Source organism: Ambystoma mexicanum, chromosome 8 (genome assembly GCF_040938575.1).
Source record: "Ambystoma mexicanum isolate Mex_15411 chromosome 8, UKY_AmexF1_1, whole genome shotgun sequence".
Taxonomy (NCBI): Eukaryota; Metazoa; Chordata; class Amphibia; order Caudata; family Ambystomatidae; genus Ambystoma; species Ambystoma mexicanum.
Genome location: NC_090929.1, coordinates 71,104,856 through 71,128,014, shown reverse-complemented (window position 1 = coordinate 71,128,014; position 23,159 = coordinate 71,104,856). Strand labels below are relative to the sequence as shown.

Here is a 23,159-nt window from a genome sequence, read left to right as displayed (position 1 = left end):
CAATGACACTTCCATCCCCAAAACTCTTTGATCTCCGTTGCAACTCCCTTTGAAGTGGCCTCTGAGGAAATTGCAAACACTCCCAGTAATGCAGACGGTCTTTAACAGCTTCCGTTACTAGTTTTAGCTTCATTGCATTTTATATGTAAAATGCAACACCAAGAACACTGACACGCCCTCTACGTGGGGCCACCAGCAGACCCCACCAAACCCCCAGCCGAGTCTCTGCCTGACAACTTAGGGACAATAGTGTGACGCTGCCCTCGTCCCCTCCCCCAAAGTGAACCGGAAGAAGAAGGGGCGCTTTCCGTTTCCAAGTCAGCCCTGTGATCACCCTGCACACAGGGGCCTAACCAGTCATCTGTCTTGCCTTAGAAAGCAGGGTGCGAGCCCTGCACCCCTTCTTCCACTATTCACCCCCTCCCCTTCCTATACACCTCACCCAAACCTACCATCGATATTCTTGTGGTAAACAAAAGCGTTAAAAAATGCAGCCCAAAAGCAATCGGCGAAATTGCTATCCGGCAAAATTGTGTAATACTTCTGACACCAGAGCCTGACTGCAGTGAGTGGCTCTAATACCAGAGCCTGGCTGCAGTGAGTGGCTCTAATACCAGAGCCTGGCTGCAGTGAGTGGCTCTGATACCAGAGCCTGGATGTAGTGAGCGGCGCTGATATCATAACCTGACGGAATGTCTATATCCGAGCTCTGTTGTGTAGATCTGATATCACAGCCTCAGCACATTGCAACACTGATATCACACACTGACTGTGGCGAGAGCTCTGATGTCAGAGCCTAGTTGCATTGTGTGGCACTGATGGCCGCTTGCCTGATGACCATACAACCTAAAACTGGAGCACATCAGGAGAGGGCCACTAGCATCCCAGATCTGCACCTGATGATCACGCAGTATAAAACTGGAGCAAATCCGGAGATGGCCACTAGCATCCAGGATCTGCACCCGATGACCATGCAGCCTGAAACTGGAGCAAATCAGGAGATGGCCGCTAGAATCCCGGATCTGCACCTCATGACCACGTAGCCTAAAACTGGAGCAAATCAGGGAATGACCACTAGTATCCCGGATCTGCACCTGATGATCACGGAGCCTAAAACTGGAGCAAATCAGGATATGGCCGCTAGCATCCGGATCTGCACTTGATGGCCACGCAGCCTAAAACTGGAGCAAATCAGGAGATCGCCGCTAGCATCCCAGATCTGCACCTGATGACCACACAGCCTAAAACTGGAGCAAATCAAGAGATGGGCGCTAGCATCCCGGAATCTGCACCTGATGACATGCAGCCTAAAACTGGAGCAAATCAGAAGATGGCTGCTAGCATCCGGGATCTGCACCTGATGACCATGCAGCCTAAAACTGGAGCAAATCAGGAGATGGCCGCTGGCATCCCAGATCTGCACCTGATGACCACACAGCCTAAAACTGGAGCAAATCAAGAGATGGCTGCTAGCCTGGATCTGCACCTGATGATCACGGGGCCTGAAACTGGAGCAAATCAGGAGATGGCTGCTAGCATCTCAGATCTGCACCTGATGATCACCCCATATAAAACTGGAGCAAATCTGGAGATGGCCACTAGCATCCCGGATCTGCACCTGATGACCATGTAGCCTGAAACTGGAGCAAATCAGGAGATGGCCGCGAGCATCCCAAAATCTGCACTTGATGACCGCGCAGCCTAAAACTGGAGCAAATCAGGAGAGGGCCGCTAGCATCCCAGATCTGCACCTGATGATCACGCAGTATAAAACTGGAGCAAATCCGGAGATGGCCACTAGCATCCCAGATCTGCACCTGATGATCATGCAGCCTGAAACTGGAGCAAATCAGGAGATGGCCGCCAGCATCCCAAAATCTGCACTTGATGACCATGCAGCCTAAAACAGGAGCAAATCAGGAGATGGCCGCTAGAATCCCGGATCTGCACCTCATGACCACGCAGCCTAAAACTGGAGCAAATCAGGATATGGCCGCTAGCATCTGGATCTGCACCTGATGACCATGCAGCCTAAAACTGGAGCAAATCCGGAGATGGCCACTAGCATCCCAGATCTGCACCTGATGATCATGCAGCCTGAAACTGGAGCAAATCAGGAGATGGCCGCGAGCATCCCAAAATCTGCACTTGATGACCACGCAGCCTAAAACAGGAGCAAATCAGGGAATGACCACTAGTATCCCGGATCTACACCTGATGATCACGCAGCCTAAAACTGGAGCAAATCAGGATATGGCCGCTAGCATCTGGATCTGCACCTGATGACCATGCAGCCTAAAACTGAAGCAAATCAGGAGATTGCTGCTAGCATCCCAGATCTGCACCTGATGACCATGCAGCCTAAAACTGGAGCAAATCAGGAGATGGCCGCTAGCATCCCAGATCTGCACCTGATGACCACACAGCCTAAAACTGGAGCAAATCAGGAGATGGCTGCTAGTCTCCTGGATCTGCACTTGATGGTCACGGGGCCTAAAAGTGGAACAAATCAGGAGATAGGCGCTAGCATCTTGGAATCTGCACCTGATGACATGAAGCCTAAAATTGGAGCAAATCAGGAGATGGGCGCTAGCATCCCGGAATCTGCACCTGATGACCACGCAGCCTAAAACTGGAGAAAATCATTAGATGGCCGCTAGCATCCAGGATCTGCACCTGATGACCACACAGCCTAAAACTGGAACAAATCAGGAGATGGCCGCTAGCATCCCGGATCTGCAGCTGATGACCACGCAGCCTAAAACTGCTGCAAATCAGGAGATGGCCACTAGTCTACCAGATTTGCACCTGATGACCACACAGCCTAAAACTGTAGCAAATCAGGAGATGGCCACTAGCGTCCCGGATCTGCACCTGATGACCATGCAGCCTAAAACTGGAGCAAATCAAGAGATGGCCGCTAGCATCCAGGATCTGCACCTGATGACCACACAGCCTAAAACTGGAACAAATCAGGAGATGGCCGCTAGCATCCCGGATCTGCAGCTGATGACCACGCAGCCTAAAACTGCTGCAAATCAGGAGATGGCCACTAGTCTACCAGATTTGCACCTGATGACCACACAGCCTAAAACTGTAGCAAATCAGGAGATGGCCACTAGCGTCCCGGATCTGCACCTGATGACCATGCAGCCTAAAACTGGAGCAAATCAAGAGATGGCCGCTAGCATCCAAGATCTGAACCTGATGATCACGCAACCTTAAACTGGAGCAAATCAGGAGATGGCCGCTGGCATCCCCGATCTGCACCTCATGACCACGCAGCCTGAAACTGGAGCAAATCAGGAGATGGCCGCTAGCATCCCAGACCTGCACTTGATGACCACGCAGCCTAATACTGGAGCAAATCAGGAGATGGCTTCTAACTTTCCAGATCTGTAGACAGCATTTTTTTTAGGAAAGCACTTTATAGTTTATACAACTTTTGGCACTATAGATAACAAGACAATAATAGAAGAAAAAACTAATAACATGTAATAAAACATACAACATAACAAAAGTGTTGAATCTGGTCATAACTATAAACCTATGCAGTTTTAGTGGTTGCAATGCTTTTCCCAACAAATATGAAATTGTCAATATCAGGCGATACTTATTTTTTTATTTATTTGAATTCTTCATAGCGTGCCAAATCGCCCGCAGGCCTCAAGGCGCACAAAAACACAAAAACAGGACACAGACCAGAGAGAGAGACATCATTCGTCTCTTTAATTATTACGAAACAATTCTCTTGTAGGATTAACATTTTCCCAAAATGATTATTCTAAATGGATCCCCTTTTGTGCATGAGTTATAGAGGCGATTTGGGCTTTCAATTTCCTTGGTCTGAAAGCGACGATGGCCTCATTGCTCCGGAGGCGCAGGTCCGCGCGTCCCTGCTGCTTCCAGCCTCAGGAGCTCATCAAAGTTAGAGGGGATACATGTCCGTCATTGCTGTCTATTATGAAGAGGAGAGGTAATAGGTGGGGTGCGACCGCTCCTTCCCTCTGTAATGTTGTAGTGTTTGAGTCTTTCAGGGGTTCACGTGTAAATGCGATTCGCAAAGCTTTGCTCAAGAAGCAGGCGTCTGCAACCCAAGGCTCTCCAGGTGTGTTGGACTACGACTCCCATGATCCTCCGCCCTTAGCGTTGCCAGCTAAGGCCAATGGTAGAGGCAGTTCAAGACATGTGGACAGTCCAAGTTGCAGACGCGTATCTCGTGGGTGCTCCAGGCACCTGGTATGTGTTGATTTTCTCTTTGCATTTAAAAATGCGGGTCTAGAAGCCCCAGAAGGCAAAGGAAGATCAGAGCTGGCTCTTTGACCATACCACCCTGAATGTGGTGATCTCAGAAGCTAAACAGGGTCAGGCCTGGTTAGTACTTGGATGGGAGACCACCTGGGCATACAAGGTACTGTAAAAAAAAACAGAACTGGATGGGCAGATAGCGCAAGAGTGCCCCAGATAAGTTGGGGGTTTGGGGGTGGCATTTTAATATCATTAATTAGGGGAGTACTTTATAACGCTTTGGGTGACACTGACTTTCACTTTGGGGTTTATTTTGCAAACCATGCTCATTTTTAAGGCACTTCCTGCTTTCTCCCGTCAGTGGCCCCCAGACTTCCTGTGCACAATGTGTGGCCCGCCCCTACCCCTCAGCTTGCGGGGTCTCCTGGACTAACCCTCTAGGAGCCCTGCCTCAGTTCCTTACCTTGGATGTTTTCAGGCGGGTCTTGCGGTTGGACTCTGGTGGTCTCCACTCTGGCTGAGACGGGCGTGCTCTGGACTCCCCGGAAGGGCACTGATTTTTGCGTTTGGCTGGTGGTGTTTTCCGCCTCGTAGACTCCTTCTGATAAAGGCAGGCACAGCAGGTTATAAGGGTGGGCGTCAGGGGAGCTACTGTGCTGCAGGTCACTTTGAGAGACAGGCCTGCTGGCAGAAGGGAACCCCTCTCAAAGCGAGTGGAATTGCCTGGCGATGCTGGCTGCGCAAAATGCCGGCGAGGGGTCCGCTCCGCAGAGTACAGCAGGCCTCCCTCAGAGCACCGAAGCACCTACATCAACATCTGGGGGTGGGGAAAAATGGTGGTAATGCAGTGGTAACTCCGAAATACCGCCATTAACATTACATTGAAAAAATGATATTTCATCACTTCCCAGAAAGAGCCAGGATCCAGAACACGATCTGATTGGTCAATGCGCTGAAAAGGAATGTTCACAACTGTGGGGTCTCCCATTTCTCAAGTGAGACACGATCATATTAAAAACCCAGGTCATGCCTGTCCTGTGATCGTGCTGGCGTAGAGCGGTACCACTGGCCATGTAGGTGGAGAGCTGTACCACTGGCCATGGAGGTGGAGAGCTGCACCACTGGGCCTAGGTCTGCTTCACAGTGCATGGAGGTGGAGGGCTGTACCACCGGGCCTAGGTCTGCTTCACAGTGCATGGAGGTGGAGAGCTGCACCACTGGGCCTAGGTCTGCTTCACAGTGCATGGAAGTGGAGCACTGTACCACTGGGCCTAGGTCTGCTTCATGGTGCATGTAGGTGTAGAGCTGTACCACTGGGCCTAGGTCTGCTTCACGGTGCATGTAGGTGGAGAGCTGTACCACCGGGCGTAGGTCTGCTTCACAGTGCATGGAGGTGGAGAGCTATACCACTGGGCCTAGGTCTGCTTCACAGTGCATGGAGGTGGAGAACTGTACCACTGGGCCTAGGTCTGCTTCACAGTGCATGTAGGTTGGGGGGTGTACCATTGGGTCTAGGCCTGCTTCACAGTGTTTGTAGGTGGAGAGCTGTACCACCGGGCGTAGGTCTGCTTCAGAGTGCATGGAGGTGGAGAACTGTACCACTGGGCCTAGGCCAGCTTCGATTCACAGTGCACGGAGGTGGAGAGCTGTACCAGTGGGCTTGGGTCTGCTTCACAGTGCATGTAGGTGGAGAGCTGTTTCACTGGGCCAGAGGGTGCTTCAAAGTGCATGTAGGTGGAGAGCTGTACAACTGGGCCTAGGCCTGCTTCACAGTGCATGTAGGTGGAGAGCTGTACCACTGGGCCTAGGTCTGCTTCACGGTGCATGTAGGTAGAGAGCTGTACCACTGGGCCTAGGTCTGCTTCACAGTGCATGTAGGCTGGGGGGGTGTACCATTGGGTCTAGGCCTGCTTCACAGTGTATGTAGGTGGAGAACTGTACCACTGGGCCTAGGTCTGCTTCGCAGTGCATGGAAGTGGAGCGCTGTACCACTGGGCTAGGACTGCTTCACGGTGCATGTAGGTGGAGAGCTGTACCACCGGGCCTAGGTCTGCTTCACAGTGCATGTAGGTTGGGGGGTGTACCATTGGGTCTAGGCCAGCTTCACAGTGTTTGTAGGTGGAGAGCTGTACCACTGGGCCTAGGTCTGCTTCGCTTCACGGTGCATTGAGGTGGAGAGCTGTACCACTGGGCCTAGGTCTGCTTCACAGTGCATGGAGGTGGAGAGCTGTACCAGTGGGCTTGGGTCTGCTTAACAGTGCATGTAGACGGAGAGCTGTTTCACTGGGCCAGAGGGTGCTTCGAAGTGCATGTAGGTGGAGAGCTGTACAACTGGGTCTAGGCCTGCTTCACAGTGCATGTAGGTGGAGAGCTGTACCACTGGGCCCGAGTCTGCTTAACAGTGCATGTAGGTGGAGAGCTGTACAACTGGGCCTAGGCCTGCTTCACAGTGCATGTAGGTGGAGAGCTATACCACTGGGGCTGAGTCTGCTTAACAGTGCATGTAGGTGGAGAGCTGTACCACTGGGCCTGAGTCTGCTTAACAGTGCATGTGGGTGGAGAGCTGTACTACTGGGCCCGAGTCTGCTTAACAGTGCATGTGGGTGGAGAGCTGTACAACTGGGCCTAGGCATGCTTCACAGTGCATGTAGGTGGAGAGCTATACCACTGGGCCTGAGTCTGCTTAACAGTGCATGTAGGTGGAGAGCTGTACCACTGGGCCTGAGTCTGCTTAACAGTGCATGTGGGTGGAGAGCTGTACCATTGGGCCTAGGCCTGCTTCGCCGTGCACAGCTCACAAGCCTGTAACCCGTTATAATGCCCAAAGCAATTACACATTTCAATAAATACTCCCCACAGATCACACAACGGGTAGGGGATGTCCCCCATCACACCTCGAAAAGTCAAACTGGACCCTCTCCGCAGAGTACTCCCAACAGATTACCTGTCCACAGATTACCCCTAACAGATTCCCTCTCCCCACATTCTCAGAGGACCAGGTGTCCTGTGCAAACATTAAACTATAACAGTGCGTGCACCCCTGATCAGGAAATATCCTTCGGGTGCAGTGTCTGAGCAGAGCCCGCAAGGAAGACAGAAGAATAGCCCTGTGGGTTAAGCACCCACTGTAGAGAGCTGCTCAGATCCGTGCAGGCCTCAGCCACAACGAGAATGGTTGAGTTGAAGAAGAACTCATGTTTGGTGGATAATTCGCTTGGGCTTGTGGTGGGCACCACAGAATTCAGCAGGCCTCACCCCCTTGCACAGAGGGACTGGCCTTCAGCAGGCACCGACCTGTCACGGAAGGCCCATCTCCATGTTATAATCACAGAATCCTTTGGAATGGTAGCAGTCAATGCTGAGCTTGTGTCTGTTGGGCCAAACCGTAGAAACACACCCTGGGCCGCAGGGACCCGCAGGCCAACCCCTTCTTTTTTTTATAGTAAACTTATTTTTCAAAACTGCCAAAGGTCACTTCTAAGGGCCTATTTTACTAAGCTGCCTCCACTTGACCTCTCTGTTCCTCAGACCCTTTATCATTGTGGTCTCTATTGCGTAACCATCCGCGCCATCACATCACTGCCTCTCACTCACTACACGCTTGACCTCTGTGCTGCCAAGATAGCTCTGTTTCTTGGCCTCCCTCATCTCCAGGAACGCCCGTTTTTTGACCCCCTCCCTTTGACATCACTGTTGCTTGGCCTCCTTCATCCCCTGGTATGTCACTTGCTTAGCCCCCCACCTCTTGACATCACTGTTGCTTGGCCTCCTTCATCCCCTGGTATGTTACTTGCTTAGGCCCCCTTCCTTTGACATCACTGTTGCTTGGCCTTCACCCCCTGGTACGTCACTGCTTGCTTAGCCCCCCACCCCCTTGACATCACTGTTGCTTGGCCTTCATCCCCTGGTATGTCACTGCTTGCTTAGTCCCCACCCTTCCCTTGACATCACTGTTGCTTGGCCTCCTTCATCCCCTGGTATGTCACTTGCTTAGCCCCCCACCTCTTGACATCACTGTTGCTTGGCCTTCATCCCTGGTATGTTACTTGCTTAGCCCCCCCCCCCTTGACATCACTGTTGCTTGACCTTCATCCCCTGGTATGTCACTTGCTCAGGCCCCCTTCCTTTGACATCACTGTTGCTTGGCCTTCACCCCCTGGTATGTCACTGCTTGCTTAGTCCCCCCCCCTCCCCTTGACATCACTGTTGCTTGGCCTTCACCCCCTGGTATGTCACGGCTTGCTTAGTCCCCCCCTCCCCTTGACATCACTGTTGCTTGGCCTTCATCCCCTGGTATGCTACTTGCTTAGCCCCCCTCCCCTTGACATCACTGTTGCTTGGCCTTCATCCCCTGGTGTGTCACTTGCTTAGCCCCCCCCTTGACATCACTGTTGCTTGGCCTTCATCCCCTGGTATGTCACTTGCTTAGGCCCCCTTCCTTTGACATCACTGTTGCTTGGCCTTCACCCCCTGGTATGTCACTGCTTGCTTAGTCCCCCCCTCCCCTTGACATCACTGTTGCTTGGCCTCCTTCATCCCCTGGTATGTCACTTGCTTAGCCCCCCACCTCTTGACATCACTGTTGCTTGGCCTTCATCCCTGGTATGTTACTTGCTTAGCCCCCCCCCCTTGACATCACTGTTGCTTGACCTTCATCCCCTGGTATGTCACTTGCTCAGGCCCCCTTCCTTTGACATCACTGTTGCTTGGCCTTCACCCCCTGGTATGTCACTGCTTGCTTAGTCCCCCCCCCTCCCCTTGACATCACTGTTGCTTGGCCTTCACCCCCTGGTATGTCACGGCTTGCTTAGTCCCCCCCCTCCCCTTGACATCACTGTTGCTTGGCCTTCATCCCCTGGTATGCTACTTGCTTAGCCCCCCTCCCCTTGACATCACTGTTGCTTGGCCTTCATCCCCTGGTGTGTCACTTGCTTAGCCCCCCCCTTGACATCACTGTTGCTTGGCCTTCATCCCCTGGTATGTCACTTGCTTAGCCTCCCCCTCTTGACATCACTGTTGCTTGGCCTCCTTCATCCCCTGGTATGTTACTTGCTTAGGCCCCCTTCCTTTGACATCACTGTTGCTTGGCCTTCACCCCCTGGTACGTCACTGCTTGCTTAGCCCCCCACCCGCTTGACATCACTGTTGCTTGGCCTTCATCCCCTGGTATGTCACTGCTTGCTTAGTCCCCACCCTTCCCTTGACATCACTGTTGCCTGGAATTTACCCCCTGGTATGTTACTATTGCTTAGCCCCCTCTGCCCCCCCATGTGCTTGGGACCCCCGCCCCCACACTCCATGTGCTTGGGACCCCCGCCCCCCCATGTGCTTGGGACCCCCGCCCCCCCCTATGTGCTTGGGACCCCTGGTAGCAGTCCCATTTGCTTCACCCTGTTTCCTTTATAACTCTACTAGTTATCCCCTCTGCCCTCTGCGATCTCTGGCGCTTAGCACCGCAAGACCACCCCCTTAGCAGCCCGAGACCACCCCCTTGAGGCATGAAATTGAAAGGTCTTTCTACCGGCAGTGACGCCCTCCCTCTTCCCTCGGAGGAAATACCACAAGTGCTTCCTTTTATCATTCCCTGCATCGTCAACGACCACTTTACATCCCCCGTGCCTCTCAAAACTCCACTCTTTCCACAAAGGAGGACCCTCCTCGTGGTTGGGTCTCACTCTCTGGGTCTCTCTACTTCTGCACCCAGGAAATGTGACCACTCCCACTACCCACGAAGAGCAAAATAGGAGCCCCTTGGTATTATCACTTGATTAATGCCCGCAACACCCTGCGGTATTGCTAGCAGGGCCCGTGCAGGGCGGTTGCCATCACACTAACACCCCTAGCTAGAGCTGTGCACGGGTTTCATTCCTCTGGTGGAATGGTGTAGAAGCCAGGATCCTCCATTTTGTAAAACTGATGACATTTCATAAGTTTGCAACTAAGCGCTCAAATGGGGGGGTCACAGAGCGGTCATTCTAAATCGATCGATTTGTTCCCGGACCAGGAAACACTATGTTTTCACTTAGGACCCATGGCAACGCTTTCTTCTGAAAGTTATTTTTGCAGCAACCCCTGCTGTGTGGAGGTTAATTTGTTGAATACATTCTCTGCAAAATAGTGACCTGCCTGCAACATCATTGCGCACAAGAGCCACAGAGCTACCCAGGCACACAGCCATTAAGCTCGAGAAGTCTGCCTTTTCTTTAGCAAACATGACTGTGTGACCGGTCTGCACCGGAAAGGCTGTCCAGGCTTCTCGTCTCTGTGCAGAGCCTCCACAAGAATGTTCTGTGCAAAATCACACTGCGTGCAGGTTATTGATCCGCAATATTGGCAGCTCTTTCCCTAAATGTGCAAAATGCTGCAAGCCCTTTTGTGAAGTAGATTCAGGCAGGAATGTCGCCTGCATGCAATAGCACAGCGGCTTGCTTGGTAGGCCCGTAGTAGGTGAGTGCCCTGGGAAGGCTGCCGGCTGGCCGGGTGGGCGGCGGCTCGGTCTCTGTGGTTTTGGTGCATCGGCTGGAGCTGTAATCACCGAACATTCCGCGAAAGCTGCAGTAAGTGCTGTCGATTGTGGTTTTGGCCAATAAAGGCGCCATGAATCAGTGAGCTCCTGTCTCCCTCGTTTATTGCAGTTATTGCCCTTCCGGTCTCCATGAATCACAACCCAGACATAGATTAAACATAAATAACACCATCTCACCCCTCCCCGCCCCCCACCCCCAGCGGACATGGAAGCAAGTGTAACCAGCGAAGGCGTGCGCTACCCGTCTCCACTAGGCCTCTTTAGAAGCAGTCAGGCAAGCAGGCAGTTACAAGGCTGTACCTTGGGTGTGCGCGCTGGTCTCCTTCCAGGGGGGGCAGCCCAGGTGCAGGGGGGCTGGAGCCAGGGTGCTGTGCGAGGCCACAGACGTGGAGTCCGGCGGGGCGGCCCCTGTGCTACCCGGGTTCTCTGAGCACAACAGGAACACAGGAAGCATAGTTTACTCAAGAGCTTGCAGGCAGGGACACTTCTAAGAAGCCAGAAGTCGCCTAGGAAGAATGTGGACACTACACAAGCCGGCGAGGTAGCTCAGTGGGTTCATACCCCTGCTGCAAGAGTATTTTTCAGCCTGCAGTTCCACAGGTTTGAACCCCAGCTGGGCCAACTCAGCCTTTCATCCTTTCAAGGTTACGCACCAGTATTGCCAGGTGATGCTGGCACATAGAAGCGGTAGAGGCAAGCACTGTGCAAAAAAAAGGTCTTTGTCATCGCAGGTGTCATGTTGGCGACCGGAAGCCAAATTGAACCTGCCTCACGTTGTCTTCAGTTTTCATGTTTGTATTGTATTTCCCTCTAGTTTTGTTAGTTCTGTGACATGTTCTGGGGTGTTTTCAAGGACAGATCTGGGACAGAGAAGTGGGCTGCTTTTAATTAAAGGCAATTGAGAAAAAGAAAGCATGTTCACATATATTTACAGAGATGAGCTGGTTTTCTGGAAGCCCTTGTGTTGGGAGCATGGCTAGTATTTCCAGTTGCACTGAAACTTTTTTGGCAAAGTGTGGGGTGCATTCAAAGACCCCAAACTGAAATCCCTTTCACATGAAAAGCAGGGATTCTTCAACACTGACACAAAATTGGTGTTGCGTGTGTGATTGCAAATGAAAACTGAAGGGCCCTATGTAAAAGGAGTACCTGTCATTATCCTAGGAGAAGCAACATTTTCATTCACAAAGGAAGAAGAAAAATCAAAGGTCCTTTTCACTTGAAAAACAGTATTTTTAAACACTGTCACAAAAATGGACAGTTCAAATGGGAAGATTGTACCACTGCTAGCAGGAACAATGTCCGGGAAAAAAGGACATGGTGCATGTTGCCAAAAAGTAATGTATATTATGTTTTGCATATAAAATGACAGTGACATTTGTAGAGCGACTTTGTTTCCATGCAAAAATGTCAGCCCAAGGCAAACCTTTTTGGCTTGTGGGTGGGCAAACTTCACATAGAAATCACACACTGCCAGTCTGTATGTTACATCCCCCAGCTAATTACAAACTGCAATAAAGTGTCCTGCTTAAGGTGTGGAAAACCCAGTGTTCCCCAGACTTGCTGGCTCTGAAGGCAGTTACTGCGGAACACATTTGGCTGGAGCATGACTAAAAGGTGTGAAGACCGGGGACTACAACTTCAAACAGGCAACCAACTTCAAAGAGCAAACTGCAAACGCAAAGAGAATAATACAAACTGTGGTTACAGGCTGACCCAGTGAGACCATATGACCAGAAGGCAGGAGAATTGCCATTTGTCCCACATGAAGATTTACTATGAATTTGAAAGGACTATTATAACTTAGGCCTTTTCCCCAGCCTTTTCCCCAGCAATTATAAGGCAGATTTTCTTCATTGATGTACCATTTATTTAGGTAATTACCAGGTGATTTTGGAGATACAAAATGCATCTACCTGTGACTCAGGGAACTGTAATGGCCATCTAAGATGTGTTTCTGGCTTATCTGAAAATGTTCCAAATGTGAGAGTTGGTGAACCGGTGGAGGATAAAATTCAGAATATGGGTAACAAATTACATATTCATAACTGTTATGCTTTTTATGGAAACAGCAGAATATTGCCACAGGGCTGTGCAACATGTTGCAGACCTGGCTGTCGTCTTATTTAACTCCCCATGATTAGCTGAGTCAGAAAATATGTATATTATGGCACTTATTAGTAAAACTATGAAGTTTTGCACATAACTCACTTTTGCCAAATATTTGACATGAGAACAAATGGGGCTTGTAAATTGAGCTGCCACATGTCTGCTCCAGACTCTTAAACCAATCTGTAGAGAGGGGCTGGAGTGGGCGGGAGAGAAAAGGGTAACTGTCCAATCCTAGTTGCGTGACCTCTTGCAGGGTACTCCCCCAAGATTGTAAAATTGGTGGTGTCATTGCTGCTATATAAGGGGGACTATACTAGGAGGAAGACAGAGCTGCTGACATTTACCATCGAAGAGTGCTGATGAAACTAAACATCTGACAGCTGCAAGGAAATACCAGAGGCGATTGCTGAGAGCGCATCTGGGCGGAGCTGTCTATTTCTAGGTAGGCCTAAGAGCTGACTGGGTCCTATGGTGGAACGTGGGAGGCCATCCTTGAGAGTGGAGTGAACAGACCCCTGCCCTGTCTTTCCAGAGGGTCCTGACATGCAGCTGGCTGTCCTGAACCTTAAACAGAGGCTTTCTATGTAAGTAGAACTGAGCACTGAGAAACAAAAAGGTGGGGAGTCTGCTTGACTTAAATCATTGGGCCTCATTACAACACCGGCGCTAAACCATGGCGCTATTAGCACCATGGTTGGTGCCGGTGTTGTAACGGGTCCGCCATGGTTCAATGGGGAATTACCACCCCATTCCAAGGTTGGCGGGGTGGTAATTCCCCATTGAAGCATGGCCCTTCCCCGTTCCCATTTTCGCCCCATAGGGCTCTATGGGAATGGGGAAGGCGCTAAGTACGGTACCGCAAATTGCGGTACCGTACTTAGCACCAAGGTCCCTTTGCGGGTCCCTACTTTAACGGCTGGTGTAGACCAGCCGTTAAGGTCGGGTCCCGCAAAGGGACCTCGTAGTAAGGCGCTAAGTGTTTAACGGCGCCGCCGCCTTTTACGGCGCCGTTAAACACTTAGCGCCAGGGTCGTAATGAGGCCTATTGTCCCTTTCTAATGGGCAGGGGTCAAAACTGTGTAGATCCTTAGTCTACTTAACTAAAAAGATTCATTTAATTAATTCCCCATTTGGTGGAACACTACAGGGTGATTTTTGTTAAAATTTTAAATTAACAAAGCTCCCTTGCCAGTGTGCGTTGAAAAACTATAGCCTATAATTACATTGGGTAATCCTTTTTGTCCCATTGACCCCGGCTTCTTTAAGGAAGATGGGTGCCTTTCTTAAATCAGTCCAATATTGTTATCCACCTTTCCCCTAACACAGGTCTTTCAGTGGAGGGGGTCCGAACTCCAGAATTCCCCAAATCATTCCAATTTTTCTGTCTGACTTCCCTAACACAGACCAAAGTTGGGGGGGGTCTGAAAAGCAAGCTGCTAAATCACCTTGTGTTTATTTAAAACCAAAAGTGTGGGTGGAATCATAATTGCCATATGTATTTGTACCAATCTTGAAATCCTACTGCTAGCCTTTTGAGCCTGCAGGAAAATCAAAATTGCACAACACTACATTTATAATTGTTTTGGTTATTGACCAGTATAATTATTTTTTTAAGTGAAATTTGTAGAAAGTAAAGAATTGTGATTTGTGTTTTTTTTAACTAACTTGTGTAATTGAGTGGAGTAACAAGAAGTTTCTGGTGAGCCACAAAGAAGATGTCGCGTGCCGTTAGTTCAGTGTGATTTCTAGTATTTTAAATTAAAATAAATACCAATATATTTCCCATTGTGCTTCGATATCTTCCAGTTCCACAGTGTGCATGTATTTCACTGTACTGACGCATCAGCATGTGGACCTGCTGCCATGTCATATCTAGCTGGTTACATGAAATAAATCCAATACGTTATAAACACAATGGTGGTAACAGATTAAAGCGCACAGGTATCCCTGCATCGAGCCGCTATAATTCGATTTGAATATGTGCAATTTTTGGTGGAGAAATGAATTTGGAGAGGTGGAGATTGGCCCTTTCACCAGTCACTGTTGGCAAGTGTTCTTTATGTAGTAATTCCTGGGAAATAACAAGCTGTATTTGGGGAGCAAGTCATGGGCACCCCATCAGACACTTTCCTGGGGGAGGGAGAGCAAAGTGCTAACAAAGCCTAAGGCTGTGGTCTTGTCCACCGGGGGCTTGCACACCAGCACCAGAGCCAGTGTGCTGGTCCTTCTCCTATATCGACTCACAGGTGGCAAAGGCTGTTCATATACCTGACCTGGATGCAGAGCGCACTCACCGGAGGTCAGCTCTGGACCCTATGGATGCTCGTGAAGGGATGCCATGCCATTAGGAAGGTCCTAACTAACCTCAAGCCTCCCAGGGCAAGGTCAGGACTATGGTGCCTCAGGAGGCTTGTAGTCATGCCAAGCATGCAGGCGCTTCCCTGGCAGGCTGGACTGGGCAGCTCTCTATGGCAGACTTGGCCCACCCAGGCGCCTTTATTTACACTCCAGGTCGGCGGCAAGAGTGAGCTGAGTCAGTGCAATCCCACTCGTCAGGAAAGCAAGGAAGGGCAAAGCTAGAGAGGTCTTGCGCAGGGCACCGGTGAGTGAGGTGCCCGGTACCCTCTTCCAGGGCGCCCTAAGAGGAGATGGCCCCATAGACATAGCTCGTGTATGGCAGATTCGGGCGGAATGTTTTCCATCCCACAGAGGCGCTGACTCGCCCACATATCTCCCAGTCGATCTAATCAAACAATATAATAAAAAGCCAGATTTATGTTTGTCCGATGCAGTAGCTTCGCCTGTTGTCACCGCTAGAGGGAGCTATTGCTTTAGGAAATATAGAGACAATGCCACTTTGCATAGCTTTGCCTGTTACAGTGGTCTAATTTGCATAGCTTTGCCTGTTGTCACCGCTAGAGGGAGCTGTAGGCTTAAGATTGATAGTGGCCCTACTGTGTCAATGAAAAACCTGCACTTTGGCCACGGGCCTGTACACTAGCATGCTTATAAACTGAATGGTAGTGCCTAGTCGAAGACTGGCTAAGCCATTGAGCACTTAGCTAAAGATTCCCTATGCCACCAAGTGCTAGGTTTGTGATGCACAATGCTACCTAGCAGTTACTTAATGAGAAACTAACCTAAACAGTGCTTAGTCAATAGAAAACTAAGGTACATGGTGCTTTGCTGATGGCACACAAAGCCATGTGTTGCTTACTTCATGGCACCCTAACAATGTGCTTAGTCGATGGCACTTGAAACTATGCAGTGCTTAGCTGAGAACACTAAGATACCTAGTGCTCTGTAGTCACAGTAAACAACATTGTGCATAGCCAATGACACATTCATCTATGCAGTGCTTAGTTCATGGCATACAAAGCTACATGCTGCTTAGTCAGTGGGTGGCTAAGCTTTATCGTGCTTAATCAATGGCACAACAGCTATAAATTGGTTGGTCAATGACACATGAAACTATGGAATGCTTATTCAATGATAATGCTACCTAATGCTTAGTCGATGACACACTGATGTGTTCAGTCAACAGCACACTAAGATACATAATGTTTAGCCCGTGGCCCACTAATCTGATAGTGTTTAGTCGATGGCCCACAAAGCGAAATAGTGCTTCGTAAACAGCACACTAAGCTATTGAGCGCTTAGTCAATTGCACAGTAAGCTACAAAGTGCTTAGTCAATGGTAAATGAAACTATGCAATGCTTGGTCAGTGATGCACAAAGCTACATAATGCTTAGCCAAAAGACACACTAATCTATGCAGTGCGTAGCCAAAAGCACACTACGTTGCGCAGTGTTCAGTCAGTCGTCCAGTACGCTCTATAGTGCTTAGTCAATGGAACACTAAGCTACAAAGGGCTTAGTCAAGGGCACAGTAAACTATGCAGCGCTTAGTTGACAGCAAACTAAACTAGGCATGGCTTAGCCGGTGTTGCACTGAGGTAGTTGCCAGTGAGCGCTGCATGCGGGGCTCTGAATGAGGCCAGTGGTATACCTGTGTACTCCTGCGTCTCGTGGGTGGAGGCAGGTGCAGGGACGACAGTCGGCCACCGGGCGACCTCTGGTCACATTCGGTGAAGAAGAAAAAGACAGGTTTAAGGTCAAACGTGAACAAGTAAGATCAGCACAAGGGAGCGCAGCCTTTAGGCGCAGCTTTCCAGAAGTCAGGTTTCGGGTTCTGTTTTTGTAATTTAAGTTTCTATGCATGTTTATTAATTAAAGGCGCCTTTTACACTTGATTGTCATAATTAGATGTTACCTTTTCACATTCATCATTTTGTTCACTCTTCTACATGTTCCAGTCTATTGCATTGTGGTAGTTGTAGGTTCTCCATGGGACTGCGCGAGCAAGCAGGGAGAAGGGGGGCGGGGGGAGGGGAGGAGATGGCAGGGCGGGTGGAGCAGAGTGTGATTCAGCCTGGGTTTGGAGCAATCTGATTGGCTGAAGACGCTAATAATCCTTCCTGAGCATGCTACAGTGAGACATACGTCCGGTACGCCCGCATGCATGTGTTACTTATGTGCACGTGTTGGCGGTGCCTTATGAACGATTTGCACTTTACAGTACATCACCCACTATATGTAGCAAAATCATAGTACTAAGCGGGCTACTTAATAGGATTATTATAGTATTATATGGTCTATATAAGTCATTTAGATAGTATTCATATTTGGAGGCCTATTTATTTCATTATTATAGCGCTAGGGGTTCAACATATAGCATTGTTATCGAATGAGGTTGTCTATATAATGCATTATTATAGTACTAGCATTATTACCACAGGAAGTACTCCCACTATAGCATTATTATATTGTCATATACTCTATTTATTTATTTAAAGACTTATAAAGGCGTCGAGGCGCTGGCCCAAATAGATCCTATAGAGAGCCTTTTTACAGAATGAGTTCTAGCTATGATATGATATGATAGGTTATTTATAACGTGCTTAATACCCAGAGATTTCTAAGCGTGGCCCAGGAGATCGAACCTGTGTTGCTCTGCGTCGTCTTGCTTCCAAGGCGAGCACATTGCCCCCTGAGCTATCCTCCCGGTGCAAAGCTATAGCGTATCTTAGTCGGAGGCGGTCCATAGAGGTGATTTACAGTGCTGGAGGATTATATCACACAGGACTCTACCTATAGTAGTATCAGAGGCCAAGCGGGTCTAGCAATCGCCTTACCGTAATCCACTTTGCTCGTCATGTGCAGTTCCAACTATATGTCGGCTGCAATAAAAATTGTTTTGTCCGCATTCCTTTAGGGGGCGCTCTTCTAAGAATTAGGAGGGTCAACCGCCACTCCCTACCCTCAGAGGTTATTTCCTTGGGTTCCCGGTTAGACATTGTCCCATCGTACCCTCACATATCCCCCAATGGACCTTCTCTAGGTTGACGGACTCAGGACTCTTGGGGTGACGCTAGCAGGTATCTGAGATAAACTGCTGTGGGTAAGATAGTGGGTGGGATTCTAATCTCACTTGGCCTGTTCCCCGCCTTCGATATGGTGGTCCACCAACTGTTGGTAGAGCGGCTGAGCGATAATGTTGGCCTGAATGCAAAGGTTGAGGCCCTTATCACACATTTGAGGGGCGATTAAAGTGCAGACCCTCATCTCCCTGTCGAAACCACTGAGATGCAGGGTCCCACAGGGATATACCTTATCTTCTTCCCTGGTCATTAATGGGTATTAATGCCTGCTTTTATGGGAGAAGGCATTAGTGCTGCTTCAGGAATCCAAGCAAGTACTTTGTCTGAAAATGGGAGGAGTTAAAGACTATCAAGAACATACTTCCCTTCTGGGCGATGAAACCAAGGGTCCCCTTCCTTGGAGAAGCTCTACTACCAACACCGGCGGGTACGAATGGCGTCCCGGCAGGATTGCTTGATACCATCATGCACAGGCTTCAGAAGGTGCACTCACAGTCTGGTCGATCCTCAAGACCTTCCTGCCGCTTGCCGGGTGGCTCTGGATCCCGGTATAATATGCAATCAATTTCAGGGCGTAGTGCCCCAATGCATGAAAAGCTCCTCTGCGAAACATAGACCAACTTAATGGAGGGTCCCTCAATGACAGAAGGGGTCATCAGTGAATAGGCCAGGAACCGATCCAATCCACTGAAGAGTATTTCTTGGGAAAAGAATAGAAAAGGAAGCTCTATGGAAAGACTTTGGCTGGGATAGGCTGGGATAGGCTGGCAGCTGGGAGGGAAGCCTTTATCCATTGGCCTGTTGGTGTAGGCGCTGCGTCTACAGGCAACCTTGTGGATACGAAGCTGGTCGGTGTAGGAACCCTCACTATCCTAACGTACGAAGATGCGGATGCTGGGCTTATCCTTCCAAGTGCTTTAGCTGGGGGCTAGAGTGGTTACCTCGTTCCCATTTTTATTAGCCTGACACTTTGTGTTGTACCTCTAAATCTGCTGTAAGATAGCTTTCGCCGATCACGACAGAAGAGCTACTGAGAGCAAGCAAGGCCTAGTGTAACCTAATGAGACCTAGAGAGGCATAGCGCAACCTAGCAAGGCCTAGCAATAGCGAAGCCTAGTGAGGCCTAGCGAGGTCTAGCGAGACCTAGCAAGGCCTAGTGAGAACTAGCGAGGCCTAGTGAGAACTAGCAAGGCCTAGCAAGGCCTAGTGAGACCTAGTGAGGTTTAGCGAGACCTAGCGAGGCCTAGCACGACCTAGCAAGGCATAGCGAGACCTAGCGTGACCTAGCGAGACCTAGTGAGGCCTAGCGAGACCTAGTGAAGCCTAGCAAGGCCAACAGAGGCATAGCGAGACCTAGCAATAGCGAAGCCTAGCAAAGCCCAGTGAGACCTAGTGAGGCCTAGCGAGGTCTAGCAAGACCTAGTGAGGCCTAGTGAGACCTAGCAAGAACTAGCGAGGCCTAGCAAGACCTAGCGTGAGCTAGCGAGGCCTAGCGTGGCCTAGCGAGACCTAGTGAGGCCTAGCGAGACCTAGAGAGGCCTAGTGAGACCTAGCAAGGCTTAGCGAGGCCTAGCGTGACCTAGTGAGAATTAGAGAGGCCTAGCGTGACCTAATGAGACCTAAAGAGGCATAGCGCGACCTAGCGAGGTCTAGCGATAGCAATGCCTAGCATGGCCTAGTGAGACCTAGTAAGGCGTAGCGAGAACTAGCCAGGCCTAGCAAGGCCTAGTGAGACCTAGCGAGGCCTAGCGTGACCTAGCGTGACCTAGCAAGAATGAGTGAGGCTTAGCGAGACCTAGCGAGGCCTAGTGAGACCTAGCAAGGCTTAGCGAGACCTAGTGAGAACTAGCGAGGCCTAGCATGACCTAATGAGACCTAGAGAGGCATAGCGCGACCTAGCGAGGCCTAGCGATAGCGAAGCCTAGCAAGGCCTAGTGAGACCTAGTAAGACCTAGTGAGGCCTAGCCAGACCTAGCCAGGCCTAGCAAGACCTAGCCAGCCCTAGCCAGGCCTAGCGAGAACTAGCATGACCTAGCGAGAACTAGCGAGGCCTAGCAACGCCTAGCGAGACCTAGCGAGGCCTAGCATGACATAGCAATAACTAGTGAGGCCTAGCGAGGCCAAGCGACACCTAGCGAGGTGTCTTTCTTCCATGCCTAATCACGGCCCTTTTCCCAGAACTCCCGGAATCTAGCAGGTGCTGAACTCTACCGTAAACTCTACTTTGCTCATCAACCAGGTGTAGGAAGATCCAACACGCATTCAAGAACAATATTTGTGTCCATGTCCAAGGAGTTCTGGATAACAGGAATGAGCACCCCCATAGTGCACAGACTGGGTAACACATATGTGTAGGCTCTTTCAACCAGGTATTCATAGTAACTGTGGGTCGGCCTCCAGCAAGAATGTGATAACTATGTGTACACATCTAGTAAAAACGTGATATTGACTACATGCACACGCCTCCAATGAAAAGTGGACGTAAACTATGCATAGACACGTCCAGCAAGAAGTGAATAACTATTAGATGTGTAAATGTCACCTCAGGACTGGGAACCAACTGCATGGCTACTACATGGCTACTACATGGCTAATGCATGGCTACTACAAGGCTACTACATGGCTACTGCATGACTATGTTCCCAATTAAAACTGAATGCCGTGGATGCACAAAGGTGTCCAAAGAAATGTGTGTAAGAACTATGTGTACACCTGGCCAACAAAAGCTGAGTAACAATGATGCTTAATAGGAAATGGCCCAAAATGTCGCCTTCACAATTGCGATGGCCGAAATGGCAAACTTTTTTTTAAACCCCCCTGCCCCCTTTACACCACATATATATGTGGGGGGGTATGTGATATTATATTAATATGGGGAGGCTGTGGGGGTGTCCCCCCGCATATCTTTGTGGTGTAAAGGGGGTTTCATAAAAAAAGATGTAAAAATAAAAAGTCTATATTTTCGGACGTCGCAATTATGTGTGGTCGCAGTGATTACATAGATCCATTCAATGCGGTCTGAATCGCAGGCAAGGCTACAATTTTCCACTGAGTGCTGGATGACAACCACAAGTACACGTGACCAACAAGAACTGAAGAAACACGTTTTGTACTACACATGTTCAATGGAAAATGCATAACTGACCGGAAAGGACCAGATAACAAGAACATGTTATGATGGAGCCCTCCGGAATAATATGGTAATGACGTGTCGGCATGCCGCATGCCACCACCCTACTGCCAAGACCCCTTACCGAGTTCCCCTGCAGCTGGTAATACCATTTCTTCAGCTTTGAGCTTATGGGTGTCATAACTAAGAGAGTACTCTCGGAAACCCTCAGAGTACTTGTTGGGTGATGATGTATTGGGGGGCAGCACTGTCTTGGGGAATTCCCCAAGTGTCTTCCATACTAGCCACAGCTGCTTGGCCTTGCTAGTGCCCTTCTCCTGTGTGATTTTATGGTCAGCTCGGATCTCTCCCTACATTGACTGCACATAAGACCCCTAAGTCGCTCCTGCTGGGCCTTGGGGTACCAGGATGGGTGGTAACTCTACCAGTCGGACTTGGTCTGCTCTGGAAGTGCTGGCAGAAAGCAAAGCGGAAAGAGCGAGAAGCAGGTGGGATGGAAAAGGCCAATGGTGTTCTATTCATCAGGGCGGTGGAGAGATAGCAGTGAACCCACCTGGCTGCTTAGTATGGGACGGGTCAGGGGTTGTGGTGGTGGTCGTCGTCGTTGTGGTGGCCATATGCCTGGGCCGGTGCAGTACTGGCAAGAAGCAAAAGTAAGAAAAAAGAAAGGTTTGGGTGATTCAGAGACCATCCAAGACGGAGAGACGGAAGCCGGAGGGAGTCAGTCCAGCGCCACCCGGGGTATTCACGAGAGTTCCGGACATTGTTGGGAGGTGCATCCTTACCGAACTGCAATTTTCCTGCAAACCTGACCTTAATAACATTGGCAGCACTCTTACAGGGACAACATCTTTTAAAAGTTGATTTTCTTTAGGTGGAAAGGGGAAAAGGAAGACTGATTCCATGGATGCGAAAGGTTAAAAGACAGGAATAGGGACATTTGGAGAAAGCAAAAGAGAAAACAGCAGAGAGAAAGATTGCGGAAAAGAAGTACATGAAGAGACGAGACTATACAACGGGGTAAAGCAAAGCAAAGAAAACAGAATGGGAACAAAACAGCAGATGGAAATATGGTGGAAAAGAAGTACATAAAGAAAAGGGACTATACAAGGATGTAAAGCAAAGCAAAGAAAACAGAATGGGAAAACAGCAGAGGGAAAGATGGCGGGAAAGAAGTACATGAAGAAAAGAGACTATACAATGGTGTAAAGCAAAGCAAAGAAAACAGAATGGGAAAATAACAGCAGATGGAAAGATGGTAGAAAAGAAGTATATAAAGAAAAGGGACTATACAAGGGTGTAAAGCAAAGCAAAGAAAACAGAATGGGAAAATAACAGCAGATGGAAAGATGGTAGAAAAGAAGTACATAAAGAAAAGGGACTATACAAGGGTGTGAAGCAAAGAAAACAGAATGGGAAAACAGCAGAGGGAAGATGGCGGGAAAGAAGTACATGAAGGAAAGAGACTATACAAGGGGGTAAAGCAAAGCAAAGAAAACAGAATGGGAAAAACAGCAGATGGAAATATGGTGGAAAAGAAGTACATAAAGAAAAGGTTCTATACAAGGGTGTAAAGCAAAGCAAAGAAAACAGAATGGGAAAACAGCAGAGGGAAAGATGGTGGAAAAGAAGTAAATGAAGAGAAGAGATTATACAAGGGTGTAAAGCAAAGCAAAGAAAACTGAATGGGACAATAACAGCA

The 23,159-nt window shown here is 49.4% G+C and overlaps 1 protein-coding gene across 6 annotated transcripts in view; it reads right to left on the bottom strand.

The window, feature by feature from the left end:
- NTNG2 (netrin G2) overlaps positions 1 to 23,159 on the bottom strand; it is a 517,246-nt gene that overhangs the window by 85,592 nt on the left and 408,495 nt on the right. For 2 of the 6 annotated variants that reach the window (XM_069609300.1, XM_069609301.1), the window contains exons 6-9: positions 22,011 to 22,094; positions 16,896 to 16,961; positions 11,075 to 11,200; positions 4,712 to 4,849 (exon numbers count right to left, since the gene is read on the bottom strand). The exons of 1 other annotated variant lie outside the window; for it this stretch is intronic. In XM_069609300.1, coding sequence (XP_069465401.1) covers positions 4,712 to 4,849; positions 11,075 to 11,200; positions 16,896 to 16,961; positions 22,011 to 22,094 — 414 coding nt within the window. The remainder of the gene's footprint in view (positions 1 to 4,711; positions 4,850 to 11,074; positions 11,201 to 16,895; positions 16,962 to 22,010; positions 22,095 to 23,159) is intronic. 3 more of the 6 variants (XM_069609302.1, XM_069609304.1, XM_069609303.1) reach the window with 3 other exon arrangements.